At 44.7% G+C, this 13,697-nt stretch overlaps 1 protein-coding gene across 1 annotated transcript; it reads left to right on the top strand.

Moving 5' to 3' along the window:
• The first annotated feature begins 2,397 nt into the window (after positions 1-2,397).
• On the top strand, positions 2,398-10,805 carry LOC115391564 (peroxisomal succinyl-coenzyme A thioesterase-like). Its single transcript, XM_030095838.1, has 10 exons — positions 2,398-2,593; positions 2,675-2,774; positions 2,857-3,047; positions 3,155-3,324; positions 5,110-5,229; positions 6,767-6,849; positions 8,103-8,196; positions 9,754-9,834; positions 10,427-10,559; positions 10,669-10,805. The coding sequence occupies exons 1-10, from the start codon at positions 2,398-2,400 to the stop codon at positions 10,803-10,805; spliced, it is 1,305 nt and encodes a 434-aa protein (XP_029951698.1).
• Positions 10,806-13,697: the final 2,892 nt, after the last annotated feature.

Genomic DNA, 13,697 nt, shown 5'->3' with positions numbered 1-13,697 from the left:
GATCATATGCAGAATTAGGCCATTTTTAGTGGAAGATCTGAGCATCACTATTTCACTTGAATAAAGCTGCAGGCCTGCATGCAGTACTTGTCCTCACCATTGAAGCGTGGGGGCGCTATGCCTTAAACGCCACTTAAAGCAGACGTACAGGCTGTAATATATGGAGTGAAATTAATGGACGTGTTTTGTGGAAAGTCCTTGCTCTGGGGCACCCCCCTTTTTAAGTGAGCCCCCCCGACAGCCGCGGTATAGTCCGCACACTGCTGCTCATCCCGTGTGAAGGAAGATGCTCGTCCTTGTTCCATTTTCAATCTGTGATTCTGTGATCGATCTCGTGGTCTTCTGAAGAACGCCGTGAACGCGCACTGATCCTGATGCTCCTCACCTGGCTTGAGTAAGCCGCGTCTTTTCATCCTGGTTCGGCAAACGTGCAACCGATTAATCCGAGATAACACCGACTAGGCTGACTCAAGCCGCGCATTTTCATTTATCCAGGATGTATTTATCCGACTTTTGTGCAATACCCCCCTGGTCTTGTGGCGTGTGTGTGTGTGTGTGTGTGTGTGTGTGTGTGTGTGTGTGTGTGTGTGTGTGTGTGTGTGTGTTTGCTTGTTTTTTGAGAGTGAATAACATATTTTACTGGGAAATTGCACATTCGCAGTAGCTGATATCTTAACTTATCTGAGTGTTTTCACTGAAAACGTGTAATCAGTTTCTAGCCTTAAATAAATCCCATCTCTGTCAATTGTCATCTCTACGAAAACAAACAAACCAACAAAAAAAAAAAACCAGCTATTGTTTCTTTTCAGATGCATTAATTGATGATTGGTGATGACTGATATGTGTTCTGTCTTGATTGCATTCAGGTGTTTTTCTTTAATTGCTTTGTGTGGATTTTTAGCAGGTGTTTGAGCTCAATCTGGCAACCCAGCTGGGGGAGTGGAGTTCCTGATTTGGAGAGTTGAATTCAGCTGGGACAGCTTCCAGAGAAGTGTCCGCAGAGGAGAGCTGAAGGCAAGAGGCAGGTGGGCAAAGTAAGTGATTCATACATGTTTCTGTGCAGTCGTGAGTCCATGAAAAAATGAGTATGTGCATTAAACACACATTTATGTGATTTCTGTGTGAGCTCTTCTCATGATGCAGAGCCTAAATGGAAAGTAAATGTTTTTGTGAGTAAAATGTGGACTTTTGGCCGCAGAGATTTGAGGTGAAAACATGTTTTGGAACTGATTGTTAAACTGCTGTAGCAGATTTAATGTGGTTGAGGCCAGGAAAAACCCACACTTGTATCAGGATCTGCATGCTTGCACGCGCACAAACACATAGGCAAGATCCATTTTCTCATGCCAGAAGCTGTCAGATCTGCTTTACTTTGAATACATATTCATGAAAACATAAATCAACTGATTATCAAACAGTGCAGTCCTAACGTCAAGTTGATTAAATTCATAACAAACATGAGAATGTCACAACACATCTGCAGGATGTGTTTAATGACATTGGTGATAAGAATCCTCTGCTCTATCTGCCCAGGTACAACCAAAGGTGCTCCTGTACACTTGGATTTTGATGTTATGAGTACACTTTGGACAGCCTGTTTGGACAGGCTGACCTGTACGTCCTGGCACTCGAGCTGTGAACCGGCTCTTGTGGTTCACTTGAAGAGCTGTTCAAAAGAACGACTTATTCATTGGACGTCCCACCACAAGTTTCCTGATAATATTCTATACAAAATGATGTATATTGCCGCCTCCACTGGTGTGTGAATGGGTGAATGTGTTAATGCAGTGTAAAGCGCTTTGGGCTCTGTCAATGCAGTGTAAAAGCGCTATATAAGTGTAGACCATTTACCATTTTACCATTTTGTGCAATGTACAGGTCCAAAGACAGAACCCTGTGGAACTACAAATTTAACTTCAGTAAAGGTTCTTAGACAGAACCCTGTGGAACTCCATGTTTAATTTCTGTGGAATCTGATGAGTCATTAACATGAACAAACACGGTAAAATGAGGGGTTTATTATTGTTATGTTGTGATGTCAATAGTTGGTAACAGCATTTTATGTTTAGTATCTTTCAGCTTTACTCTAAAATATAGAATGTAGATGTTTGCATAAAAAAACAACGAAACAAATAGACTGTATTTTAAACTGTTCTATTCTGACAGTTCAGAGAGAAATATGGTGCCCAACCACCACTGTATAAATATTTCTGAATTTTGTTCTCTGGATCATCAAGGCTGGGCAACTTTTATGTACAATATGTAGGACTCTGGAGGTCACAGAGGTCAAGTTATGATCCAACAAGTTGTGTTGAAAGAAATAAAAGTAGACAGCAGTGTTCAAGGTTTTGGCCACATTTTGCTGTCTTCTGCTGATGTGTCTTTCTTCAGTTCAGGATGGACGAGAGGCATCGTTGTGTCCAGCTGTCGGTGAATCCGTCTCGGGGACTCATGGACGAGAAGTTTGTCATCCTGGTCCAGCATGCCCCTCCTGATTCTGAGCTGACTGTTTACGCCTTGCACCAGTGTGAGGACGGTCATGGTTGGGACGCGTTTGCTCACTACATTTCTGATGCCACCGGCAGAGTGAACGGTATGAAATTCTCCACATGGTCCTAAATAAGGGGGAGTTCAAAAGAAAATATTGTCTAGTCTGTGTTCCTTTCCACTTCAGTGTCTGAGGACTGCAGTCTGGGAGGAACATATTCTGGAATTGAACCGATGGGTCTACTGTGGAGCCTCAGACCAGTTCCAGGCAGCCAACCTGGACTCAGGTAGACCATCCGGGCTGAATGTGTGCAGATGATGTTCTCCAGGATTGAACCATGTATCAGTAACCGGCTGGTCTTTCCTCAGGTTGCGGAAGAAGAACGTCCAGGAGCCCATGTTGGTCACAGTGTCGGTGTACGAGGGTCACAGGAAAGAGGGCTTTGCAGAACTTGTCCCTCTTGCCAGTGCCTTGGTGGAGCGCTGGTACATGTCGCCTGGTGTCCGCAGGATCCCGGTCACAAAGAATGGACTCACCGCAACCCTCTTCCTGCCCCCAGGTAGGACCAGAGGAAGGTCAAGAACTTAGGAAAAGCCTTTAAACATCACCTTTGTTCATTATCATGTCCACAAAATGATGATCTGACCCATGTTGACCTGTGTGAAGGACCTGGACCATTTCCTGCTATCATGGACCTTTGGGGGGGTGGGGGCCAGCTGGTGGAGTATCGTGCGGCGCTGCTGGCCTCACACGGCATTGCTGCTTTGACCATCGACTACCTGACCCCAATGATTACCAAGGAAACAGGAGAGATGGTGAACCTCCAGTACTTTGAGGTAAATCTTGTTTCCACACAATGCAGCTTCTGATGATTCTGATGACTCTGTGAAACTTCAAATATCCAAAACTCAACAGACGTCTCTGGTCGTCTTGTTGGCTTTCTTGTTGCAAAAGGTCAGAAGATGATAAACTTCTGTCTGGTTATATTGCCTCCAAAAACATTTGACCTGGTATAAGAGTTTAGCACAAACTTGTTGTGTACATTGAAACAGAAATGACTTTTAGGGAAGTAGCTGTCCCGATGTTCCTTTGAGACGCTGCACTACGTGACTCCAACTCCTGTTTAAAATCACTGTAAACAGCAAACCATACTGTCAGCAGAGCAGACAGACGCCATGTCGACCCTCTGAACATCTCAACAACGCAAACATGATCCCTGGACACACAGCATGGCGACATGCTTGTTTAGCCGCTACCGGTGACAAGCTAACAGCCCATGCAGAGCTCCAGATTAATGCTGGTCGACCGTCCTGGACAGTAAAACTTCTGTTCAGCTGATTGTTGCTGCAGAAGCTCCTCATGATATTTTATTTAAGGCCATATCTTCTAGTGTTGCTTGTTTACATCGCGCACGCTGCATGTGCTCCATGTCCTCTCAGTTTTGGTGTTTCTGTGGCACAGTGACAGCGCCATCTAAAGGCCTGGCATGTGAACTACATCGTTTTGAGTCCTGGGGGGCTTTTTCAGAATAACAGGGAGAGATAAAAGATGGTTTTGTCTTGTGTGGACAGAGTCCAGGAGGAGGAGATGTAACAAAGAAGTTCGGCTCATTTGTGGCTCAAGGATAGTAGACAGAGAATAATTTCTCATAGTCTTTCACTAAATTCTAGTCAGAATTTCCCTTCATCATCTCCCACAGAGAAGAGTTTCCATTCACAGCATAGTTCTGTTGGATTTGGACCTCTGTTGCTGTGAAAGTGAGGATACATAGTTATGTCGTGTACCCTAATTTTGATGAATTAAACTGTCAGAATTGTAGCTTCCTGCAGCACCGGAAAAAGTTGTGATTAAATGGTGAACGTTTATAACTCGAGATGAACTGCTCAATATATTGATATTGATTTCAGGCCATATCGCTCAGCTCTACTTGATTTACCCGTTGACAGAGATAATGGGGGTCCTGAAAGAGGAACTGGAAATGCTAAGAAGGAAGTTGAAGCTCCTGGGATTGGTTTTCTACTTGCCGATGAAAGATTTGGCCTTCTGATTTCAGTTTCTCGGATGAGAGAAATGAAATAAGACTAATTGTATTTGTGAAACTTTCTTGACTTTCTTCAAAATGTCAGCCAATAAGTTGTTGACATGTTTCACAAAAAAACAAGTGATATCACCAATTATTTCTATTATATTTACACAACTGAATAATTTTTAAAAGGACTAATTGCCGAACATGGTTTCTAAAGGCAAAAATGTGACACTGTTGACAATAAAATACCCTGACTCGATGAATGTAATCACACTCATAATCACAAGAAATGGAGGAACAACCAATATTGACAAATATGAAAAAGAAAAGACAATCTGGTGTCAGCAGTTCATTCTTTACAGGTTGACCTGAGTAATTCCTTCTGAGTAACGCACAATGGCAACAGACGAGATCAGATCTGCAAAGCAATATTTTACTGATCAGTTAACAAATCTTATTATAATTTATGAAATTCACCTGACAATCGGCAGGACATTTTGGGGTCAAAGGTCTCTCTCACATCAGCAGCCTGCTTGTTGGAATAACTAAGATGTGGCCAGACAAACACTTGATTAACCTTTTCTTTTGATTACAGACTGCATACAAATCCCTGGAGGAGCATCCTCAGATCCTCGGGAGCAGAATCGCCATGCTGGGATTTTCTTTGGGCACAACTGTCACCCTCAGAATGGCTGCTTACTCCGAAGTTATGAAGGTAACTTCAGAGGAAATCTGTTGTCCCCTTAGGACACACAGCCTGAGCAGATGGAATAATATCAGCATCAGGGACAAAGGCCAAGTAGAGCAATTGAGGCAGGACATCACCAACAGTTTGGAAATCATCAGCAAGACCCCAGTGCCTGGGAAGCTCAGGCGCTGGTGTCTGCAATATGGATTTCTCCCTCGGGTGACCACTCACAATCTACGAAGTCCCAGTAAGATCTGTGGAGAAAATTTAGTCAACTATGATTTCTTATATGAAGAAATGGCCCTGGCTCCCACGCTGTCTTACTAACACCAGCATAGTGCTTCTTTAACTGATCAATACACACGATGTGTTTTTAACCTCTCGGCCTGCTGTACTGCAGATGGACACAAGGCATTGTGGGTACTGTAGTTGATGTTCAGTCATCATTCAGCTGACGGCTGTTTCTCCGTGTAAAATTGGTGCAGATACACAAATTGTTAAACGGCTCCCTGAGTCCACATCACTGATGTTCAGAAGAAGTGGACCCCAGTCTGTGTTTTAGGACCCTCAAACACATCCTGACTGGTTTTAAGACCACTTGCACACAATACGTTTGTACCTGGAGGAAGAACCAGGTCCCTGAGCCTGTTTGTTGTATCAATGTTTACCTGCCAGTCAGTGGCAGCCCCCCCAGAGAAGGTGCTTGTAATTGACTCATAAAAAGCAAAATGTGTCGCAGTCCAAATTTGATCTTTTCAGAATATTGTTCATTCCTCGTCGATAACTAGCAGTGCACATCACCCTGAACACATCATGATGGAGGCAGTCGCATGTCGAAGCATGTTCAGGTGTTAGAATGGATCAGTCCAAGTTTTCACCTTCATCCAACGGAAAGTGTTTGACATGACTTCAGATGTGCTGTTCAGGCACTCTCCATCCAATCTGACTGAGTTTGGGTGATTTTAAAAAGAAGAATGAGATTTCAGCTTCTACTCCGTCAAAGCTGACAGACGACCCTGAAAGACCTGCAGCTGTCACTGCAGATATAACGATGGCTTCACAAAGTATTGAAAAGAATACTTTTGCACACCACACTTTAATGACTTTAGGTTCAAACTCAAAGTATTGAAAACAGGCTCACTTACAAGAAAACCTGCCCATTGGATGTGGGATTATGAGTGAATATCGCCATTGAGCAGCATCACAGTGCAAAGCCTTCTGGGATTGATCGTTCTTGCTTCATGAAAACCAACACACCAATCTGATCACTTCATTCAGCGTTCATGTAAAGGAGAAATTCTGAGCTCTCTATTGGAACCAATTCAAACTGACACAAAAGTGGGCATGTAACACAGCTCGTCATGATGATCTCAGTTCAAAAGGTCAAAAATCCAGCCCAGCAAGTTTTTACCAATTTGAAACTTCTAAAAGTCTTTTGGTTAAAATGTGGGGCTGGGCTGTGTTTCTGTTTTTAATCGGTATCTTGTCACAAAAACAAAACAACACACTGACCAGCTTTGTTGTGCCTCCTGCTTCTTTGTGAATAAGTGTGTGTTTCTCCCAGCTGAGATGCGCGGTGTGTATCAGCGGGAGTCATGTGCAGCCGATTGACAAAGACTTCGAAGGCATTATCAACTTGTTTGGAGAGTAAGTGGATCCTCTGAAATTATTTTTTTAAGCTTCATCGGTGACCATGATGTTTGGATTTAACAGGTCTGTGTTGAAATCACAAACGAACAAGACTTTTTAATTTACTCCTGAAAGATTTTCCTCCATCCATTAAATGAGTCTATGGAGTTTGGTGCTCTGTATGCAGCTCCCAGTAATATTTTATTTACCTTCTTTCTAAGAGACTATTTTTCACCACCTTGAATTGCAGATTCTTATCTGCAAAGCCACTTCACCCCCACTTTTGTTTGTATCAACTGTCTCATACCTTAAGTCACAAAATCAATTCCCTGGTCACAGTTTGAGAATGTTTCTGAAACTGCAGTGATGTTAAAAGGGTATTTGAACTGACTTAAAGTCTTCAGTGCTTCGAAAGTTTGCATGCTGGCTTCTGCAGTTAACATGAATTATCTTCTGGGCTGATGCTGCTGTAGAATTGTTCTTGAGTGTAATAGTCATCATTGATGGGAGAGAAAAATTAGTCAGAATCAGTGTCATTCTCTATGTTATGAGTTGGGTTCAGTGTCTTAGAAATGATCCAGCTGTAGATCAGTTCGTCCAGTGTTCATTAGAAATAGGTTGAGAGTGTCAGTCATGGCTGAGAGAAAAATGCAACAGAAGTGTATTTGGATTGATTACAGTGGATGTGTGGAGTTGTACAGGCACAGAATGAGTCTTTTACCCAATGATCTGGAGATCTGCTTCCTGGGGGAATAATCAGTTTGTCATATCTGAGGCAGCCACCAGCTCCAAACACAACTGCTCTGTCGCCATTGTTGCCTCTGACTGACCGGAAGAGAAACAACAGACCCGCGAAAAGCCACCCACAAATAAACAAAGACCCAGCCACGCCCGCCTAGCGGCTTGGCGGTGAAATTGCAGCGGAGGGCGTTCCCTTGACGCCGAAGCAAGATATGCTCAGTGACGGTGTAGGGTTGCCGGCGTACGTACAGCGTCGCCGTGATGGAGAAGCATAAATCAGGCTTAACGTGATGCTCCCTCCACTTTAATTTAGGGTGGAGTTTTTATGTGGTGCCTTTAATCTATGTTTCTGTGTTCTTCATCAACAACTCAACTTTAACAAACAATTTTGATAAATGGCCAGACATTCACTCACCTCTTGTCTCTGTTCACTGACTTTTTTAATGACACATGACAAAGACTGCCATCCTTGATAAACACAAGTTTCTGTTATAGATGTGTAATTCTCCTTGTTCTTTTGTTGAAACCAGGAATGCAGCTAAGATCCGCATCAATGAGGAGAACCAGGAAATCTACCGAGATCTGGTGCTGCCCATCACCTCAGACCCTTCAAAGAAAGTGGATGTGAGTATGACCAGCAAGTTGAGCCAAGCACAAGCATGTCCTTCAAAATCACAGAAACTGCTGCAAGGACAAATTCTGAGCCATCGTTAAAACGGGCAGGAACAGTAAAAGTTTTGTTCATTTCCATAGTCATAAAGTTGCAGTGTTTTTGGTGATTCTGAATGTAGAAACACCTGACAGAATAGGGTTACCGTGCTCTATCTTATTTTTATATCATTTATTTAATGAGGTTAAAAGCTTCATTGAGATTTCAAATCTCTTAAAACAGTCACAGCGAGCAGATGTAGTTTTTGCATAGTTTCAATGACTTAAATTTCCCAACAGAGACCAGTTCTGTTAGTCTGAAGTCCATTTGGAGACCATATCGTTAAAAGGGGAGGGGAGGGGGAGGGGGCGGGGCAGGCATATTTGAAGGCCGTCTTACCCAGTTCTGTTCTGACTCAGAACAGATAAAATCCTTGGAGCACAGTCCAGCTGGATTTCTTGACCTGGTCCGATATTCAGTTCAATCCAGCTTTATTTATGAAGTGCCAATTACAACATAGTGGTTTCTTGACACTTTTACAGAGCAACCCAACAGATCCACATGAGCAAGCATAAGGTAAGCTAAGGTATTTTATTTGTCATTATACAGTGAATGTAAACGAAACTCTTCCTCTGCATTTAACCCATCCTTCGATGCCACTGAAGCATTCCGTAAGGAGCAGTGGGCAGCTGCGGGGAGCGCCCGGGGACCCATCTCCAGATGTGGAGTCAGGCTAATGGTCAGAATCACCTGACTAGAGGATTGACCTATCGTGCATGTTATCGGTTGATGGGGGAAACCAGAGATCCCATTCAGACACGGGGAGGAACATGCAAACTCCACACAGAAAGGCCCGCATGGTCCGGGGATCGAACTTGTGATATTCTTGCTGTGAGGCAAGAGCGCTAACCACTCAGCTGCCGTGCTGTGAAAAAGAAAAACTTCCTTTTAACAGGAAGAAACCTTGGCAGAACCAGGCTCAGAGGTGGAGATATGGATGAAGATATGAAGGAAGAAGCCCGAGAACAGGTTTATGGCGTTGCCAGTGTGAGTCTTACCAACAGACAGGGAGGGGCAGCAGTGTACAGCAATGATGGCCTCCGTAACCACAACCAGTGGTAAAACGTAGAGCATGGTGATACACCTAGTGTAATTTCTTTAAATATTTTTCAGGAGCATTCATAAACAGCAAATCCAGTCCAGTGCAGGTAAGAAAGTTGTGGAGATTAAGTAATCTCTGACCTAATGTTAAAAACGTATTTTGACAGTAATAGAGATACTTTATCATGTGACGCAATGAAGTGAGACACTCAAAATCCGTGTCAGAGAATGTGTGTGGCATTTGTGCTCCATGTGCCTCTGCCCCACCAAAACTGCAGGGCGCAGTGTTTTGCAAACATGCATTCACTACTGCTCTTCATGACAGTAGAAGAAGTCAGTCTCCTCATGTAAGAAGACCACTGAGGGGAGTGACATGGTAACAACACCATCTTGATGGACATTGACCATCAGCGTGGTTTTTGTCTGTGCAGGTGGGACGACTGCAGTGTCCTCTGCTGCTCATCGTTGGTGGGGACGATATGAGCTGGGCCGCCCAAGAGGCTGCAAACGATGTAAGTTTGGCAATAAGACAACCTTCTTTGTGGACGCCAGCATGGAGGAAAGAGCTGATGTAGAATTCACCAATCTGTTCTGCAAAAAAAAGAGGAACTACCTTGTGAAGAGCTACCATGGTAATCAGTATAGTCTGATTGTTTTTGTTCTTGGCGAGCCAAAAACCAGACATTTTCCAGATTTGTTCCAAAATCTGCCAGGATTACGTTTTGGTTGTCGTTCTGGTTGTTTGAGACACTGAAGAGCTACCAACACGGATGAACAGTATGGGTTCTGCATGTTTGGATTTTTCAGTATCTCTTCATGATCTCCTGTGATCTCTCGGACTTTATTTTGGTCATTAGGATTTTTGATTTTTGTTGGTGTTTGCATTTGGGTCCATCGTCCGGTCCTGACGTTTGGTATAAAAATGTGCTTCTATTAACGTACACTGGTGTCTGGCATCTTTTTTCCTCTGAACCAAGGCTAACAGAACATGCCATAGTCCTGACTTTTGTTTTGTGATGTTTATTAAATGCCACTTTAGAAACAGTGGAAATCAACACTTTTTTTTTTTAGTGTTTCTTGTTAAACTGAATTCCTGTTTTCCAGATGAAGGAGATGATGGAGCGAGCAGGGAACAGCCATCTGCTGACCATCCTGTGCTACCCTGACGCAGGTCACCTGATTGAACCCCCGTACACGCCACATACTCGAGCCAGCAAATTCAGATCAGCCAGCGCAAGTGGCGGCACAGGTAGGTTCTTGACAGTTTGACTAACAAACTGGACAGGCAGATAATCTGGATTAAAATCCACCACTGAAGCGCTAAGTCCCGTTTCCTCTGTGTGAAGTGATGGTTCTGTGGGGCGGAGAGATGTTGGCACATTCCAGAGCTCAAGAGGACTCCTGGAAGAAGATGCTGCTCTTTCTCAGGGTGAATCTGTTCGGTGGAACTCGACCTGGTGGAATGTCTATTTCCTACCTTTAACTGAAATAAAACTTGATCATTTGCAGGAAATCCATGGTCTTATTTTGAAATAGATGAATTATTTTGATGAACACCGTCCAAGTCGAACTATCGTGATTTAAGCCGTTTGTGTTCAGCAGATGATTCTCTAAAGTAGTGGTCGGCAATTGGTGGACCGCGGACCAAAACTAGTACAAGAACAATGTCTGGCCCCCCCCAGATGGCTGTGAAAATCTGAAGCACCTGTTTCACGAAGGCAGTAACATCATCCATTTGCTTGTCAATATTCAGCTCCTCCAAAACTGCCTCCATTACCTGTTTGCAAACTTCTGTGACAGTGAATAACCTGTTGTGTCGTACGAGCACCTGCTGCTTTCAGGTACACACTTTGTAGAAGCAGCATGCTGTTAGCTTAGCTACTGGGGTCTCAGTCAGCTGTTAGCTTGCTCGCTCAGCTGTTTGTTGCTGGCGAACTAGCTGGTTTTGAATGGGTTGTTCATAATCACTGGGAAGGATGCAATCTCACACTGTGACTGAGACAGAATGGGACAGGTTGGCAGTGAGACAGTCCGGTTCTTTTTCTGAATTGTGTGACAGTGGATGTGTGACGGACGCTGTGGTACACCTGTACTGTGCCATGGTGCGTTCACATTTTCAAGTGAAAGTCGCATTCTTTTCCGATCAGAAGTCTAATCGTTTGAGTATGCTCAGTCGGCGCCTCTATATGTCCCGTCTGTGCTGTCCCCTGCATCCCGAGTCTGTCCTTCAGCCCCACCTGTTGCCTGTGTTTGGTTTTCACCCTGTCTGTGTCTCTCGTCATCCTGCTGTCTCCACCTGGTGTATCCAATCTTCCTGTTGACCAATCATATCCCGTCTGCTCCCTCTGCCAGTGTATTTAGTTTCGTCTCTTCAGTTTGGCGGTTCGTCCACTCCATTGACCTGAGCAGTTCAGTTCGTCTGATGTCCTGTTTTTTGTATTCTGTCCATGTGGAGAGCCAGTACCTTCTGTCTGCCTGTTTATCTGATTTTGGACTGTTATGGACTTCGACCCTTGCTTTGGATTATCCCCGTCAGGGTTGTTTGCCCGAATAAAGCTGTTTTTATCTCCAACAGGCGTTTGGGTTCACCCTGGTCTGTGACAGAGAAGGCCTTTAACAATGAGGCATTATAGTTGATAAGAGAGATATCCCTAAAATTAGATTTGAACATTTGTGTGAACATCAAAAAATATTCTGTAAAAATATATACTGCATTAAGAAATGTTGTAGATGTTTGAAAGGCATGTCCGAATTTATCAAAATAGCCCTAGGAATGTGAAACCCTGTAGAGAAAACATTTTCACCAGTTCTGAAAGATTATACATTGACTTTTTCAACATCGCCATTGTTGATTCCTTAACCAGAGTAGACTTGCTTTGATCATGCATTTTATTTTGCTGTGAAGATTAATAAATGTGTGAAATGGCATTTTAAATGTTAACTTGAACAACTGTTGCAGCTGACTTGCAATGTGGAAGAAGTAGTCGGAGAGAGGAGCTCTTCACATTTTCATTTATTCAACTTCTGCCACATTCCACCCCTCAAACATCTCTATGCTGTTGAGGCATACAGCGCCCTCTGGGGGTTTCTAAGTGCAACAACACATTTCCCCTATATATCACAAATAACCATTGTAGGGGTAGTCACTCCCAAAAAATTAGTTGCGTTCTCCTTGGTGCGGTGCTTAGCCCACCTACAGGCTTCACTATTGGTACCCTCCTTTGGCGGCAGCCAAGCACTGAGAGAGATAAAAACATTGCTGCACCAATCATGCCCAGCAATATAAGCTGAGCGGCTTCCTGAATTCGCCCTTCTTTCTAAGCCTGAGATGGATCGTTCCTCAAGTAAAGACAAAGATGGACAAACCGGCCCGAATCGAGTCGCCATCTAGCGTCGGGCCCTTCAACTGCCGCGGCTGCGGCACACCACTGCTAGAACAAGACCGGCAGAGCGCTGCTTCACCTGCCTTGGCTGGCAGCAACAAAGCCAGCGGGCTTCCTTCCCAGCCTGCCTCGCTCTCCCGCTCGAAGAAACCGAGCGCCGAGCTGCCTTTATGGGCGCCGTTTCACCGGCTTCCGCATCCAGCAAGACCGGCAATGACTTCGCCACCACTCCCGTCGCCTTCAACAACTGGGCCGATACGGGCGGGGACCTGCAGAGCTGCCGCAACTCCTCCAGCTCCGGGAGGTCCAAGCGGCACGATGACTCCCTGTCGACTGTATCCAGAACCAGCCGTGAACCTGTGGAACATCTCACAGCACTGATTAACACTGCTGAAGACCGCACTGGGTTGGCTCTCCCAACCCAGCCTCGTGAGCTGGTGCTGCATGACTTCGCACTCGGGCTAGCAACCCAGTCCCAGGCCAGGTCCCAGACTGCGGTTCTATGTCCGGCTGTGCCGTCTTTCCAGGACAACGTACAGCATGATTGGGGTATGCCTCTCACCACCAAGGGACCGGTGAAAGGCTACTGTGAGTACTGCTGTGTGGATGACTGGCCCTGTGTCACCAGCGATACTATCATCAAGGACTCCGTGAGATTCCACTTGTTGCCCACCTCCACTCCCTGGCCTGGTGGTAAGCCCATGCTGCCCTCTTAGAGAGACAGGCGCATGTCTTCCTTTTTGGACCGCTGTTATGTTAACGGCAATCAGGTGTTTGAGTTGGCTATCAATATGACCTTCCTCCTAGGCTCCATTGACAAGTTCTACCACGAGCGTTCAGAATTGTCACCGGAGGACATTGCGGAGATGCAGAATACAGCCGAGGTAGAATGTGCCGGGCCATGGCAATTGGCGAAGGACGTGCCATGGCCAGGGCTCAGCTCGGTATGAGACACCTGTGGCTTGGCCTCTACTCCCTTGCAGAACGGAACC

The sequence above is a fragment of the Salarias fasciatus genome, chromosome 7 (genome assembly GCF_902148845.1).
Source record: "Salarias fasciatus chromosome 7, fSalaFa1.1, whole genome shotgun sequence".
Lineage (NCBI taxonomy): Eukaryota > Metazoa > Chordata > Actinopteri > Blenniiformes > Blenniidae > Salarias > Salarias fasciatus.
Note: the sequence above shows the minus strand (reverse complement) of the source record. Positions and strands in the feature narration are given on the sequence as shown.

What these genes read in the sequence shown, in the direction of transcription:
- LOC115391564 (XM_030095838.1), top strand. Translation starts at nt 2,398, where the DNA reads ATGGACGAGAGGCATCGTTGTGTCCAGCTGTCGGTGAATCCGTCTCGG. An exon ending in TGCCACCGGCAGAGTGAACG is followed by an intron (nt 2,594 to 2,674) that starts GTATGAAATTCT and finishes TTTCCACTTCAG; the next exon opens with TGTCTGAGGACTGCAGTCTG. An exon ending in CCCAAGAGGCTGCAAACGAT is followed by an intron (nt 9,835 to 10,426) that starts GTAAGTTTGGCA and finishes CCTGTTTTCCAG; the next exon opens with ATGAAGGAGATGATGGAGCG.